Here is a 15,527-nt window from a genome sequence, read left to right as displayed (position 1 = left end):
GGGTGAAATTAATATTTTTTATTTTGAAAAACTTATTAATTATAGAGATCTAATTTTCAGCTCAACGATTTTGAATTTTTTTATAAATGAACCCAATATCAATAAGAATAAAGAACAAAATTATTACAAATATGAAAAATCTAATGCCTCGATAATGATTGATGATTCCATAAAGAACTGAGTAATGAATTATGTTTGGTTTAATAACAATCAAACTTCATTGCAAGATCAAATTCAATTTGTTTTCAAAAAATATATGTCATTCCGTACTATATGATAGATGTTGTCTGAAGTTCAAATCAACTATTCCTTATATACTCATTTTCTACTATTCCTTATATAATCATTTTTCACCACAAGTGTAGCACTGAAGAGAAATTTTAAATACACCCCCTCAATTACTGGTCGGGACCGCGTGTCAATTAGCTAGGCCCGGGACCAAGCCTATTTATTTCGAGCCGGGCTCAAATAAAGATTTTCAGTTATAGGGACCGTGAAGGACCGGACCAAATAGACCCGGGCCGGTCCTGCCGGGTTTTCGCAAGATGGGTTCCATCCCTCAGCTGCTTCGGGTTAGTGATCGAAGAAGGCTTGGGGTTTCGAAATGAAAAACTGAAAGGGATTGGTTTTTCAGTTAGTTATCGAAGAAGGGCAGAATGGATTGTTGCTGGGTTTATGAAAATTAGATTTCTCGATCGAATTCGAAATCTGGAAAGCTAGAAGGAGTAGAAATCGATTGACTGATGAGGGATTCGACTGGGTTCGAGGCTTCGACTGGGTTCGAGACTTTGAGGCTTCGACTGATTGCGACTGGGTTCGAGTCTTCGACTGGGTTCGAAGAACTGAGGTCTAGCCGACAAGACTCGTGTTTGGGAAAGGGTCGAGGTCTCGGGGATGGCTGCGAAAGTTTGCGTCTGAATGTTGACTAAAGTCACCACAAAGACAGGCTGAAATTAGGGTTATATTTAATCGGGCTTATCTTCGGGCTTTGGGGATTATGGACACCAGGGCCCGGGACCAGCCCGTTTAAACGCAAATGGTCAGGGCTTTTTTTTTTTGTCTATTTTTTCCTCAAAGCCCAACCCGGACCTGACGGTCCGGATCAATCCGGTCCGGGTTTTCGGGCTAAAATGCCCAGCCCTAACTTAATGCACACCCCTTATATTTTTTTGTCTTATTTTTTCATCAAACTTCCATCTATGCCTCTCCTCATTAAATAAATAAATGAAAAAAAAACTTAAAAAAAAAAATTAGGTCAGCTATTTATCATAAATGTATTAATTCTTTTACTATATTTTTTTGATTTGTTGTGGAATTGATCGCTAATTAATTCCGGCACATATCAATATGATAATTACTAATTACATTTCTTCTTTCTCACATAAATGAGGTTGGTTTTTTTTTTAATGTTAAAGAGGATCAAAAGATTTCACTCCTACCCCCATGTTGACTCGAATCCATGACTTCGTCATTAGGTAGTGGGTGCTCTAACCACTGAGCTCACATCAATGAGGTTGGTATATGGCTAGAAAATTGAATAACTTAACTTTCGTACCTTTGTTGTTCTTAAATCGAAAAACTTTATGCCTCTAAGATTTTAAGAGATTCAATATATGTCAATATCTTCATTCATATAGTCATGGTCACTATTAAAATCGGTAAAGAATGAGCCATGGTGGTTATTTTACAAATGAAGTGATTGATGATGATGTATTCATGTATCCAAGATATATTTGATGGTTTTATAAAGTCTTTCAATATGATTGCTTGCTAATTCTTCATGTGGACTATAATTATATCATCTTCTATTGATGTTCACATATGATATTGAAGAGATGTCGATTGTATCTGTTTGGACCCAAAATAAGCATTTTGGCCTGACAAGGCACGTCTTGGAGAAATTGAGCCAATGTCAGTGGCTCAAGCTATATATTGTCGACAAGTTCGAAATATATATTTAGAGGCTAAATAAAGCCTACTATGAAAGCATGGAAGCATGGAAACATGAAAAGTCAACTTTAGCACATTTTCCTACTTCGGCTAGGAGAAACCGAGCTAAACAAGGAAGGAGGGGCGGAAGACTGACCAAATGAACTTGAAATGAGCTGAAACTCTGCAGATCCATTCTAGACAGCCCAAGGATCATTTCTTATGAAGAGTGCCAGAGCTTTTTTTGAGTGGAAGGCCTTCAAACAATCAGCCCAATTTTCTGCAGAAGCAAAACTGGAAAACTGGACCTGTAAGAGGTCCAGCAGCATTTTCGGCCCAACCACATGGAATAAAAATCTGAAAATTTGTCAAGATGATCTACACTCATAGTGGAACATTTCATATGAAGAAGTCGAAGGCATATAATGAAGTCTTGTTGGAGAAATAATTGAAGGAATAAAGGGGCAGAAACTGACCTAAAACCAGCTCAATATTCACATGTTCATGTTTCCTACCCACATGAAGAAAGCTAGATGCTTTTCTCTTTTTCCTTGGATATATTTTTCTTCTACAATCTCTTTAATAGATCATCACCACTTCCATGTTGCTGCACCTTCATGCTTTGCTTTCATTAATTTCATCTTTTCTCTATCTTTTCCATATTTTACAAGTGAACTTAGATCTACTTTCATTATTTTTCTTCCACTCATCATTTCACTCTTCTTTTTCTTCCCTATATAAACACATTCTTCTCTCATTCTAAAACACACATTCACAATACAACAACAACATCTCTAAGATGATCTAAGTTCTCTCTAGAGCAAACCTCTCTAAGAGCAACTCCTCCCCTTCTCTTTCTCTTACCGGTGATCACACTCCTAGTCCTAGTCTTCCCAGAAGCCGACTTTCAGTGCCACTAAACCCTCTGTCAACGTACTTCGGTCCTAGTCTCCTCGAGAGCCGATTGTAGTACCACGACAAACACCCATTCACAACATCAAAACATCTCTAAGATGATCTAAGTTCTCTCTAGAGCAAACCTCTCTAAGAGCAACTCCTCTCCTTCTCTTTCTCTTAACGGTGATCACACTCCTAGTCCTAGTCTTCTCAGAAGCCGACTTTCAGTGCCACCAAACCCTCTGTCAACGTGCTTCGGTCCTAGTCTCCTCGGGAGCCGACGGTAGTGCCGCGACCACAACGGTTACAGAACCAGCCAAGCAAGGGTAACGCCCTAGCAACACACATTCACATACAACAACAACATCTCTAAGATGATCTAAGTTCTCTCTAGAGCAAACCTCTCTAAGAGCAACTCCTCTCTTTCTCTTTCTCTTAGCGGTGATCACACTCCTAGTCCTAGTCTTCTCAGAAGCCGACTTTCAGTGCCACCAAACCCTCTGTCAACGTGCTTCGGTCCTAGTCTCCTCGGGAGCCGACGGTAGTGCCGCGACCACAACAGTTACAGAACCAGTCAAGCAAGGGTAACGCCCTAGCAACCCAGCCAGGCTAAAGTCACGCTTTAGCAAGTTCTCCTCACTTCCCAGTGGTTCTCGCTCTGCTCGATCTACAACATCGAGTATCGATTGTGATTTTCAAGAAGAAACTTCAGCAAAGTCCTCACCACGAGGCACAAAGAATCCCACGACGAGGTTGGTGCTCTCCTCGTCTACAATCGCTTGATAGAAGTCAGGTCAAGGGACACCCCCGACGACCGCACCCGAACGGTGCTGGCACGCCCGCGCAAGAAAAGAGACTGTTGACCAGCTGCAGCAAAATTGGAGCCAAACAGTATCATGAAGACGATGAGAAAATTTAACTATAAGAGAATATTTAATTAATATTTCGATATATAAAGTATTTAATTTTTATTTTATTTTTATGGATTCGTCTTGATTTTTATTTTATTTTATTTATTTATTTTTTTGAACCAAATCATTCATTCATCTCAAGCCAGAATGGCACGGATACATACCTTCCATTGCGAATTCTAGGGCAAGTTTAGGACGTGGTATGCTAGCACTACCTATTAGACAACCAGTGCTCACTTATTCAGCGAGCCTATGAACTATGAACATACATAGTAAATAGGCACAAAAAACAAAACAAAAGTGCATAGGTCCCTAAAAAAATAGGGTATAACTTAGAAAGAAAAATCTATCTAATTTGGAGTCCAAACAGACCTTTATTTATTAATGATGAGGGGCATAAATGAAAGTTTGATGAAAAAAAATAAAATAAAATAAAGGGGATGTGCATGAACTCATTAAATAATTAGGAGTGTGTATAGAAATATAGAAAGCAAAAAGAGGTAGGGCATTTCATGAGAAAAGGGAAAACGACGGGGACCAAATAGCAAAAGCATGGAGGATGGATATAACCAGAGGCGGCAAAAGCCCTCATATTTGGCGTTTCTCATCAGATAATAAACTAGTAATTGAACGTTGAAACCTCAAATCTCTTCCTCTCCTACTCAAACTCGAAGCCGTGCTATCCCCAACTCTCACTCTCAGGTACTCTCAATCTCTCTCTCTCTCTCTCTCTTAGTGTGTCCTTTGCTGCTCTTCGCTTTCATTTTGATTTCTCCTGTCAAGCTTAGACCTTTACTTACTAACACTGTTGGGTTTATGAGAGCAATTGGCAAACCTAGTGATTCTTATATAGATTATAAAGCTCAGTGATTGATAGCATTGAAAATTGTGGGGAAAGAAGAAAATCAAAATGCTTGCTGCTCATATGTCTAATGGTGTTTGATAAAATGTTTCAACCAACTTTCTTGAATGATATTGCAAAATAATTTCACTAAGTTGATGGGATTCTGCATTCTGAGTTATTGGGTTCTTGCATATGTACAAGTTAGAGGTTTCGACCCTTATAATGTAATTCTTCTTTCTTCTTATATCTTAATGTGCAGTGTCAGTGCAAAGTTAGTTTCTAAGTTCCATTATATGGTTATGTAATTGGGTAATTACTGGTTGGGACTCTGAACCTAGTAAAGATGCCAGCATTAATCTCGTCAAGGTTGCTAATTTTCGGAGAGTCTCTGTCCTTCCACAAGTTTTCAAATGTATCTAGGAATGCGTGGTTCGGCAGAAGTGTATGTAGTCTGAGTCTTGGAAGCCTTGGCTTCAGAAGTGATATTGAAACAGTAGATAAAAAGGAAACCAATGAAGTTACGCGGTTGAGTTCTTTTAAAGGGGTTCCCAAAAGTAAGGCCAAGGTGGTTAGAAGCAATGTAATCAAGGCAGCTGGGGCGCACAGCTCTCTTGAAATAGAGTCAACTCTCTTTAATGCAAAATCATTTTCTGAGCTTGGCCTCCCTCCTTTGTTGATAGAGAGGTTAGAGAGTCAAGGCTTCAGGACTCCAACCGATGTTCAGTCCACTGCAATTCCAACGATTCTCAAAGATCATGATGTTGTGATTCAGTCTTACACGGGTTCGGGAAAAACATTAGCCTATCTTCTTCCTATCCTCTCTGAAGTAGGCCCCCTAAAGGAGAGACCATCTGATGGTGATGGTGAATATGGGAAGAGAACAGACATAGAAGCAGTTATTGTGGCTCCTTCCAGGGAGCTGGGCATGCAGATTGTAAGGGAGTTCGAAAAGATATTAGGACCTGCAAACAAGAAAATGGTTCAGCAGCTTGTAGGGGGTGCAAATCGATCAAGACAAGAAGAAGCACTTAAGAAGAATAAGCCTGCCATTGTTGTTGGGACACCAGGCAGGATTGCAGAGATTAGTGCAGCGGGGAAGCTTCACACCCACGGCTGCCGTTTCTTGGTCTTAGATGAGGTTGATCAACTGCTTTCTTTTAATTTTCGGGAGGACATGCACCGGATATTGGAACACGTAGGGAGGAAGTCCAGTGCAGAGTCACATGGACCAAAAGGCTCACTTGCCAAGCGAGCTGAGCGTCAGACTATTTTGGTTTCAGCAACAGTACCATTTTCAGTGATAAGGGCAGCCAGTAGCTGGGGGCGCGATCCACTTCTGGTCCAAGCCAAAAATGTCATTCCCCTTGATTCCATCTCGCCCTCTGGACCCACTACATTGTCAGGACATTCGACCAGTACAAACTCAACCTCAAATTTGCAGGGTCATTCTGCAATAGAAAGCCTACCTCCATCTCTTAAACACTACTACTGTGTAACAAAACTACAACACAAGGTTGATGCATTGAGAAGATGTGTTCATGCTCTGGATGCCAAATCTGTCATAGCCTTCATGAACCACACTAAGCAGCTAAAAGATACCGTCTTCAAGCTGGAGGCCCGTGGAATGACAGCGTCAGAGCTACATGGGGATCTTGGTAAACTTGGTAGGGCAACAACTATGAAAAAATTCAAAAAGGGGGAGGTGAGAATTCTGGTGACAAATGAACTTTCAGCAAGGGGATTGGATGTGGCAGAATGTGATCTTGTTGTCAATCTGGACTTACCCACTGACACAATTCATTATGCACATCGAGCTGGTCGGACTGGTCGTCTTGGCAGGAAGGGCACTGTGGTAACAATGTGCGAAGAATCAGAAGTTTTCGTTGTAAGGAAACTGCAGAAGCAGCTTGGCATTCCCATTCCAGCTTGTGAGTTTACAGAAGGCAAGCTTGTCATCACCGAAGAAGAGAAGGCTCTACCAGCTCTGAGGTGATATTACTTAACCACTTAGGGCATCCCTTGTATACCGTATGCATTGTTGCAACTCTTGGGTTAGTTAATATGGTCTCGTGTTAGAAATAAAATGGAATCAAAAGCAATAACAACTAGAACTATTCTAACTTCATGATAAAAGTCGAATTTAGTGACGATTTACTTTCATGTAGAACTAGATGTTATAAATGAAAGCTATTGACATGGAGGGGGAGAAAGTTCCAATCGCTGATTGTTTGATATATCTTTTTTCTTTTACTTTGCAGGGCATGAGAGCTATCCTTGAGCTGGTGATTTTCAAATTGCATTCCAGACTTCACACGTTTTGTTTTGTTGTTTGTTTATTTGTCTATCTGTGGTTAGGAATTTAGGATGATGGATGGTTGTATTTTCAAGGATGAGTTACCCTATTAAACCTTAATCAGCAACAGTAGCATATTACAAGTAAAAATATTGATTTCTCGCAATTGGCTGATGCATTTCGCCAAGGCTGGCTTTGCCGCCTACTTCAGCTCATAATCACTATATGCAACATTTTGTTCCCATCCCTTACACTGGATGTGTTTGATCTGTTGATGTTAATACATGCCCCTTCACAAAACCTAATTTTCTCGACCCTCCCTTGCTCACTGACATTTGGAGACCAGCAAAATGAGACGCCTACTTGCCCTTAACTTCCTTAATTTATGTTCTATAATCTCATGAAAAGATCGACTCCCTTTATTAGAACACAGTAATGTCCTAGTGCAATGCATCACACAAGGAAATACTTATAATGATTTGACTATAAATATATATTCATTAAGAGTAAATGTTTATTTTTCTCGATTCTTATTTCGTAATACCTTTTTTACTTAATCCCTAAACCCAAACCCTTAAACCCTTTTTTTGGAAAAAAAAAAAAATATATCTAATGATAAAAAGACCCAATTACCCCTGATCAACTCACCCTGCACTCCATTCTCACCGGAACAAAAGCCCCTCCCTCCAACCGCTGCTGCTCTCATTCCCATGGAAGTTCCACACCAACAAGAGCAAGTAGACCCAGACGCGAAATCACCTCCAAAACGGTACCGCATCACTGCTTTAGCCTCTGGATTTTCACACAAGTAAACGCCTCTACATTTCATTGCATCACACTGGGGTTTGCATGCAATCGCTTTTCAAACAAGTCAATGGGCTTCATAAAACCTCACTCCCCTACTACTCCCATCTCATAGACCACTGTTTGTCCCTCAAATCCTTCACCCACGTCAAAATTTTACATGCCCGGTTGGTAAAAGTGGGACTCAATACCCACACCTTTCTGGGTAATCGTTTTCTCGACGTTTACTTTCGGTTTGGTTCGCTTTTCGATGCATTGAGAGTGTTTGATGAGATTAACTGCAAGAACATTGTGTCTAGGAACATCTTCTTGAATGGTTTGTGTCGATTTGGCGAGTTTGAGAAGGCACAGCAGGTGTTCGATGAAATGCCTGAGAGAGATGTGGTTAGTTGGAACTCGATGATTTCGGGTTACGTTTCGTGTGGATTGGTTGGTAATGCAATGGGGATGTTTTCGAAAATGCAGAGTTCAGGTGTGAGACCGAGTGAGTACACGTTTTCGATTATGATGTCAGTTGTGTCCTGCGCTGGTCGTGCGAAGCAAGTTCATGGTGGTATGATCAGGAAGGGTGTGGATTTATCGAATGTGGTACTTGGGAATTCGTTGATTGGTATGTATGGAAAGATTGGTTTGATGGATTATGCTTTTGGAGTGTTTTTGACTATGAAGGAGGTGGATGTCATTTCTTGGAACACTTTGATTTGGGGTTCTCATAGATCAGGGTATGAAGAATTGGCCGTAGATCAGTTTGTTGTTATGAGAAGCACTGAGCATTCCCCTGATGAGTTTACGATATCAACTGTGATCAATGTTTGTTGTAACTTGCTTGATTTGGAAAGGGGTAAGCAAATTATTGCTTTCAGCTTCAAGGTGGGATTCTTTTCTAATAGCATTGTATCAAGTGCTGCTATTGACATGTTTTCCAAATGCAACAGATTGGAGGATGCGGTCCGGCTCTTTCACGAACTAAGCTGGTGGGATTCAGCCGTTTGCAATTCCATGATTTCAAGCTATGCAAGGCATGGTTGTGCGGAGAATGCCGTGCTGCTTTTTGTGCTGACCTTGAGAAAGAATCTCAGGCCAACTGAGTTTACTCTTAGCAGTGTACTGAGCTGTATGTCCACTTTTCTTCCAGTTGAGCAGGGTTTCCAAATCCATTCTTGGGTTATTAAGTTAGGCTTTGAGTCAGATGCTATTGTCGCTAGTTCACTGGTTGAATTTTACACTAAACTTGGATTAATAAATCATGCCATGAAAATCTTTGCAAGTATGGGGGTGAAAGATTTGATATCTTGGAACACCATGATTATGGGTTTGGCTCACAATGGTAAATTATTTGAGACCCTGGACACATTCAAGGAATTAGTTAGTGAAGGTATGCCGGCAGATAATGTAACATTAACTGGAGTTTTATTAGCTTGCAACTTTGGGAGCTTTGTGGATGAGGGTATGTCAATATTTAGGTCCATGGAGAAGGAATATGGGATCAAACCTGCGGAAGAGCATTATACGTGCATAATAGAGTTGTTGACTCGTGTAGGTAAACTCAAAGCAGCAATGGATATAGTAGCAGCAATGCCTTATGAACCTAGTTCTGTGATATGGGAATCAATGCTTCGTGCTTGTGCGATTCAGCAAGACATCAAAATTACTGAAAGAGTTGCACAACTGATGATGAAGTCAGAACCGCAGTCATGTCTACCTTATTTGGTGCTAGCTCGAGCGTATGAAATGAGAGGAAGATGGGAAAGCATGATTCGAGTTACAAAAGAGATGAAACATAAAGGCGTAAAGAACGTTGTCGGATGTAGTTGGATTGAGATACAGAAACATGTATATACTTTTAAGGCAGACCAATTGCAGCATCATAGAGGTAAAGACATTTATATGATATTGAGATTACTGTCTTGGGAAATGGAAGCTGATTGTTACATTGACAATCTAACGAAGTGGTGCTAAGAGGAGAAAGAGTGGAGAAAAGAAATACAGTAAGGCTAAGTTTGAATGAGGGCATTGCGCATCAGAATTCAGGTTAAGACAAACATAAGATCATGAGTTCCACGTTAGGAATATGACTAGTTCAAGCAAAATTCAAAACTACATTGGAGTTTAAGGAGGGAGGTTGGATAGACACAATCCGATCTTAAAAGTAATGCCAATATAGGGCATCACTTGATCTTCAGTTTAGACAGAGGCTTCTCACTTTCTTCTTCGACTGTTCAAGATCTTTTCATTTGTTGAGCTTTCTTGGATTTCAGTTGGTTATAGGCTTCTATGTCTCATGGACCAGATTATTAAAAATGTATCTCATGACCAGGTCAGGAATCTCATAAGCCTATTGTATTCTCGCTGTGTTCTGAGATCTTTCTCTGTCATGCCTTTGTAGCTGCAACGAAAGGTTTAATATTTCTATGATTTTATTATTTGAGTTTGAATGTTTCATTTCTAACTTGCTTTCTGTACTCCATGTTTTGATTTTGAATGGGTTTAGGTGTTCTATGACAAATAGGTAACAGCTTGGGACACTTCGATCGCTGGAGTGAAATTGTCACACCGTCACACAGCACCAACCAGCTCAACCTCAAAGAGGTATGGATTTCATTCTTTTATCCTCTTATGGATCTGTTTGGTTGCCCAGACCAGCTGATTATTGAGTTCTGTCATTTCCCTAAAACTATTATCTGTTTGGTTGCCTTGAAAATTTTTATTCAGCTGACACAGTCTGCTTAGCCCAGAATTTGACAATCTTGAATTTTAATGCATGTATATGAAAATGGCCAACATATGATCATTGTGCAATTTGATATGTTGACATAATCTGGAAAGTATTCATACGCAACTAGCCCTGAAACTTCTGCTAAATTTAGCATGCTTTTAGTATTTTCGTGTTAAATGTGAATCTTAAAGGTGTCTTGATCACAGACTTTGATTATCTACTATGATTTTGGGTGCTAGGTTCTGCTTGGATTTGCATGTGAGGCTGCCATGTCAGTTTACAACAATCCAACAGCTGAAAGTAAAAGGTTCCAAAAGCCCAACTTCCACAAGAAGCAACAAAGCTCCTCTCCCCTCTTTCTCAAGATTATCATACGTATTTTTGATTCCTCCATCAACTCCGTACCCACATAAAACCGACCATCACCAAACTTTCCTTTTGCATTCCTAATCTTTAGTTCTATACTGACCCACCTGCAATTTCATTATTAACGGCTTCTCCAACAAGCTTCTCAATGGCCCTTTAAACAAGCTTCTCAACCATACATCGTCTTCTTCAACTAGGGTTAGTTTGTCATCTCAACAACTTATTATCCCCGTGTCCTTTCAGTCACCAATCTCAATCACATATTACCACTCCAATTTTTGTCAATATGCTACTTGAGCATTCTTTGGCGGCGTGTCCAATATGGGCAGGGTGTGTGTTTATGTCTCCCATATGGGTTGGATGTGTGTAAAGAAGGAGTCTGGTTACAGAGAAAGTGAAGGGGAGGAGATCAACTACTACCTTATTGAAAATGGGTTATCTAAAGACATAAAGCTGCAGATCCAAGGAAAGGGGGAGGAGACAGAGTGAGGATCAGCAGCCTCACATGCAAATCCATGCAAATTCTAGCCTCTCTCTTCCTTTTTTTTTTGTGTGGAATATAACCAGCTCATATAATCTCGTGTGGATCTTGTGGTCTTTACTTTTGTGTATGTGACATACTCTTTCGTATGATATGAAATTGATTGCTTTTCAATTGTTTTTAGTTTAAGTGGTTTGCCATAATTCCTCCTCTGCAAACATATATGTCTTTCCCCGGGAAACAAAATGACACATTTTTGTAGTTAAGACTGGAGGGAAAGGTAGGAGACCGGATTGGTTGTAGAAAATAGAGCTAGCGGCTCCTGAAGTAATAGGGCTCACTTATAGGTGGATTTGCTTATTTCCGTGTACTGGAATCTTCAGACCATCTTATGAAGCATCTGGGGCAAGCATTTTGTGTAGCTTGTTGCAGTAAGATTTAGCCCATGTTGCTGTCACTTTCAGATGATAAGAGCTGTTGGTTCAAATCCAATAAATGATACTCAGGCTTGGTATTTCATAACAACTGGGTATTATTAGAAGGATCCAAAGGATGGGGGATCACTTGTGTACAGTGGATAAACTCGTTAATTACCATATATATATTTGTCCCTAAACTATATGCTAGCATCTTTATGTTTAGTTATTCTAGGTAAAAATTCTCTCTTGTTTATTATTTATTGAATATTAACGGTACAAACTAATCATGCGTGTTGTTAAAAGTCACTAGTGCCATAGCTTAATTAATTTTTAATCAACTTGGTGCAGTTTCATTCTTCAACCATTGACGGGCCACGAGTGACCACTGAAAGTAATCAAAGTATATACCTTTGCTAATGGGATGAGTCGACAGTGGCTTCAACTTCCACTAATCATTGTCGGCCGTTGCAAGAGTTACACTGATATATGATGGGCCAACATATATATATATATATATATAGGAAGTTTTCTTGATGTACTTTGTTATTTGGGGTTTAGGTCTCATGTCCCCCCATGTATTCCATGGTTTCATTAATGAAGGCTTAAGGGCAGCCGCACCGGCCCTTATTTCAAAAAAAAAAATATATATATATATATATAGGATTTTTCTCAGGTAAGGATGTCCTTACCTAAGGTTTAGGTACGGATTTGGTGTTTTCACCCACTTTTCGATCACATTTTCACATTTTAACCGTTCAGTTTTTATGTCCTAATATATAGATCACCTCTGCAAAATTTCAGCCAAATTGGTGATCGTTAAGGCATCCAAAACTGCAATTTACACGAACGGACCGAATCTGTCGAACCGGAACCGTTTGTATTTATAATGGTAAATTGCAGTTTTTGATGCCTTAACGATCACTAATGTAATACCCCGAAAAATCCAAATTAAATTCCATGGATTTTTAGAAATGATTTCACGATAGTAGGAGCGAGTACGAAGCTTGGAGAAGTTGTGGAATTAGTTCGAACGATTTTATTTTCGAAAACGAACGTTTTTAGGGGGTCAACAAAGTTGACTTTTTATACGTTCAAAATTTGGGAAAACTTCCTTCATGAAAGTTGTAGAGCTCGTCGATACGAGTTCGTGGACATGTGGAACGCAATATTTGGAGTTCGTATGAATAAGTTATGAATTTTTGAAAATTGGGAATTTTCTATAAATAGGAAATTTACTGATTTTATTTTCATTTAAGGACGAAAAAAAGTTCTTTTTGCGGAAAAGCCCCTAGCCCTCTCCGTTCTCTCTCCTCTGTTTCTCGTCAGACCCGGCGGGTTTTCTCCGACCCGACCCGGACTTTTCTCTCTCCTCCGGCATCCTCCGGCCACGACCCGGCCTTCCCCGAGCTCGCCGTCGCACGCACAGCCTCCCTCTGGCCTCCCCTTGCATCGCCGCTGCTCCCAGATGGAGATCGAAGACACCCAGCCATGCAAACCCGACCCGGCCGGAAATCCCCGATTCCGGCGTTGCATGGGCCGATCGTTCCCATTTTCGTGATCTCCTCTTCATGCTGATCATCCCCATGTAAGCCTTTTATCACGATTTTGTGTATAGAACGCTAGATCATGGTTTGACTTTTTCGACGTCCCTGATTTAATCTGAAATCTGATCGGACGCACAGGATTAATCCAACTTCAACGCTTGATCTAGGACAATCTAGGCCGAACCAGGCTTAGCTCCAGGTATGGAAGTCGACCACCCTTTCATTTTGAACCAGTTTGTAGTTGGTCACTTTGCCATCTGAGGTGGTTGACCGGCGTTGACCGCCGCGTTGACCGCCCACTGACCACCGCTTGTGGCGGCGCATCAGACCATATTTCGAGTTTTCATTATCTAGGCGATGATCTATGCATCCATACGAGCGTTTTGATATATAACATGGTCATGTTAGAAAAAGTTGGTAAATAGTGGATTTACGTTTTTACGTTACTATTTACGGTTTTTACGTTTTATCTTCGGTTTACGATCTACGAAGATCAGACCATCGGTTTTACTTCAAATTTTAATATGTTGATCGTATGACTGTCCCGGTGACTTTGTGAGGTCACGGGCGAAGATCCGACCGTTGGATCTTCGTATATTTGAGAAATAGTGATTCGGAAGGCGATTCGTGAGAATCCGACCGTCGGATTTTCATATAATTTTGTGGAGATGTTAGTAAGGGCGATTCAGGAAGATCTGACCGTTGGATCTTCGTGATAATTTTGGAGGATGATCCTAAGGGCGATCCGTGAGGATCTGACCGTTGGGTCATCATATAAATTTGATCTGACCGTTGGATCATCATTAAATTAGAATCCGACCGTTGGATTTCTGTATATGTGTGGTCTATGAATGATTTCTAAGTTAAGATCGTGTTTGACTAGGTGGTTGATGGATTGATTGGTGAACGATTTCGGATCGTTGTTTTTGAGCTGTTAAGAAGACGCAGCGGGAATTTAGAGGTGAGTAAACCTCACGTGGTTCATATTACGAACCGAATAAATTTAATTACCTTATTTTGTCGTAATTGCGTGAAAATATTATGGAATAAATATTTGTTTTAAAATCATATGGACTTGATCAACTACGGTCCATGGGTAAGTAAAAATGATTTTTACTATACAAATGAATTTCTCGGTTTTATTGCATGTGAACTATAGTTGGTATTAGTGATTATTCCTGAGCGGATAATTACGTATATATATATTTACGTGATTATATGTGAATGATGTGACATTGAAGAGTGTGGAATTGGGATGATTAAATTATTATGAATTGACATGTGACTTACCATATTTATATGTGATGAACATGATTGATGAGTTCTTGTTAATATTCATGATTTACATTGGAGGATGTATAGAGTTAGAGAATGTAGGGTTCTGAGGATGAGGTGTCCGAAGTTCGACAGTTAAGGATAACCGGAGTGTTTGTGTGCTGAGGACGGGGATGTCCAAGGTGCGACGGTTTATTATTAACCGAAGTTGTGTGCTGAGGACGGGGATGTCCAAAGCGCGACGGTTTATTATTAACCGAAGTATATGGTGCTGAGGACGGGGATGTCCAAAGCGCGACGGTTTATTATTAACCGAAGTATGTCGCATTACTTGCACCTAGGCCAAGGTGACTGGTAGCGATGTGGTTAGAGCTCTAACGTGTTATTGGGATGGACCAGAGTGGTGTTATGTGGGTTGGGTGTTTACAGGACCAGTGTGGTGTATTGTGATTTGAGGATTGTGAAAATGTATTCCTTGTGGTTTTCCATGAGTGGGTTGATGTCTCTTTGCAGACGTAATACTGTTGAATTTTACTTGAATTGTAATTTAATAAATCAACAGTTCTTTCTTGTTTACTCATACTGGCTGTAAAAAGCTTACAAGGTTTTGTGTTGTTGCAACTCCCGGTACACTATTCAAATTGTGTAGCGGGTAATCCTACAGGACAGGAGAACCAGGACGGTGATCGTGCGGTTAGAGCAATGGTTATAGTTTTACAGCAATTGTAATAGTGAGGCGAGTTAAGCTCATTTGAGCCTTACAATTTGATTTGGTGGGAGTGTGCTGTAATAAATAACTTGAGGATTTGGGTTATTGTAAATTTGAGAGTTGTGAAGTGTGGTTGTTTGTGAGAAAAAAATTCAGGATGTTAGTTGTAATTTGTTATTATTCATGTTTCGGATTTGAATTGATTATTCAAAATTCGGGGCGTGACAACTAAATTAGCTGAAAATTTGCAGAGGTGATTTATACATTAGGACCTAAAAACTGAACAGTTAAGATGTGAAAATGTGATCGGAAAGTGGGTGAAAACCGGAAATTCGTACC

General features: G+C 40.1%; 2 protein-coding genes across 3 annotated transcripts; both read left to right on the top strand.

The window, feature by feature from the left end:
- Positions 1–4,262: 4,262 nt before the first annotated feature.
- On the top strand, positions 4,263–7,040 carry LOC133739896 (DEAD-box ATP-dependent RNA helicase 47B). The gene is made up of 3 exons (XM_062167714.1): positions 4,263–4,439; positions 4,841–6,570; positions 6,840–7,040. The coding sequence occupies exons 2-3, from the start codon at positions 4,925–4,927 to the stop codon at positions 6,844–6,846; spliced, it is 1,653 nt and encodes a 550-aa protein (XP_062023698.1). The 5' UTR covers positions 4,263–4,439; positions 4,841–4,924; the 3' UTR covers positions 6,847–7,040.
- A 484-nt stretch (positions 7,041–7,524) lies between these two features.
- On the top strand, positions 7,525–12,272 carry LOC133740886 (pentatricopeptide repeat-containing protein At1g43980, mitochondrial). Of its 2 annotated transcripts, none has more exons than XM_062168828.1 (3): positions 7,525–10,076; positions 10,188–10,267; positions 12,009–12,272. In XM_062168828.1, exon 1 carries the CDS (start codon positions 7,724–7,726, stop codon positions 9,635–9,637), a length of 1,914 nt encoding a protein of 637 aa, XP_062024812.1. In that variant the 5' UTR covers positions 7,525–7,723; the 3' UTR covers positions 9,638–10,076; positions 10,188–10,267; positions 12,009–12,272. The 2 variants fall into 2 exon arrangements, with proteins under 2 accessions (XP_062024812.1, XP_062024813.1); XM_062168829.1 differs by lacking the exon at positions 12,009–12,272 and adding an exon at positions 10,634–11,971.
- Positions 12,273–15,527: the final 3,255 nt, after the last annotated feature.

Source organism: Rosa rugosa, chromosome 3, assembly GCF_958449725.1.
Source record: "Rosa rugosa chromosome 3, drRosRugo1.1, whole genome shotgun sequence".
NCBI classification, from domain to species: domain Eukaryota; kingdom Viridiplantae; phylum Streptophyta; class Magnoliopsida; order Rosales; family Rosaceae; genus Rosa; species Rosa rugosa.
This window is presented reverse-complemented; position numbering and strand designations above follow the sequence as displayed.

Bases quoted from the DNA above. Each gene is read 5' to 3' on its own strand.
- LOC133739896 (XM_062167714.1), top strand. From the start codon at position 4,925: ATGCCAGCATTAATCTCGTCAAGGTTGCTAATTTTCGGAGAGTCTCTG.
- LOC133740886 (XM_062168828.1), top strand. From the start codon at position 7,724: ATGCAATCGCTTTTCAAACAAGTCAATGGGCTTCATAAAACCTCACTC.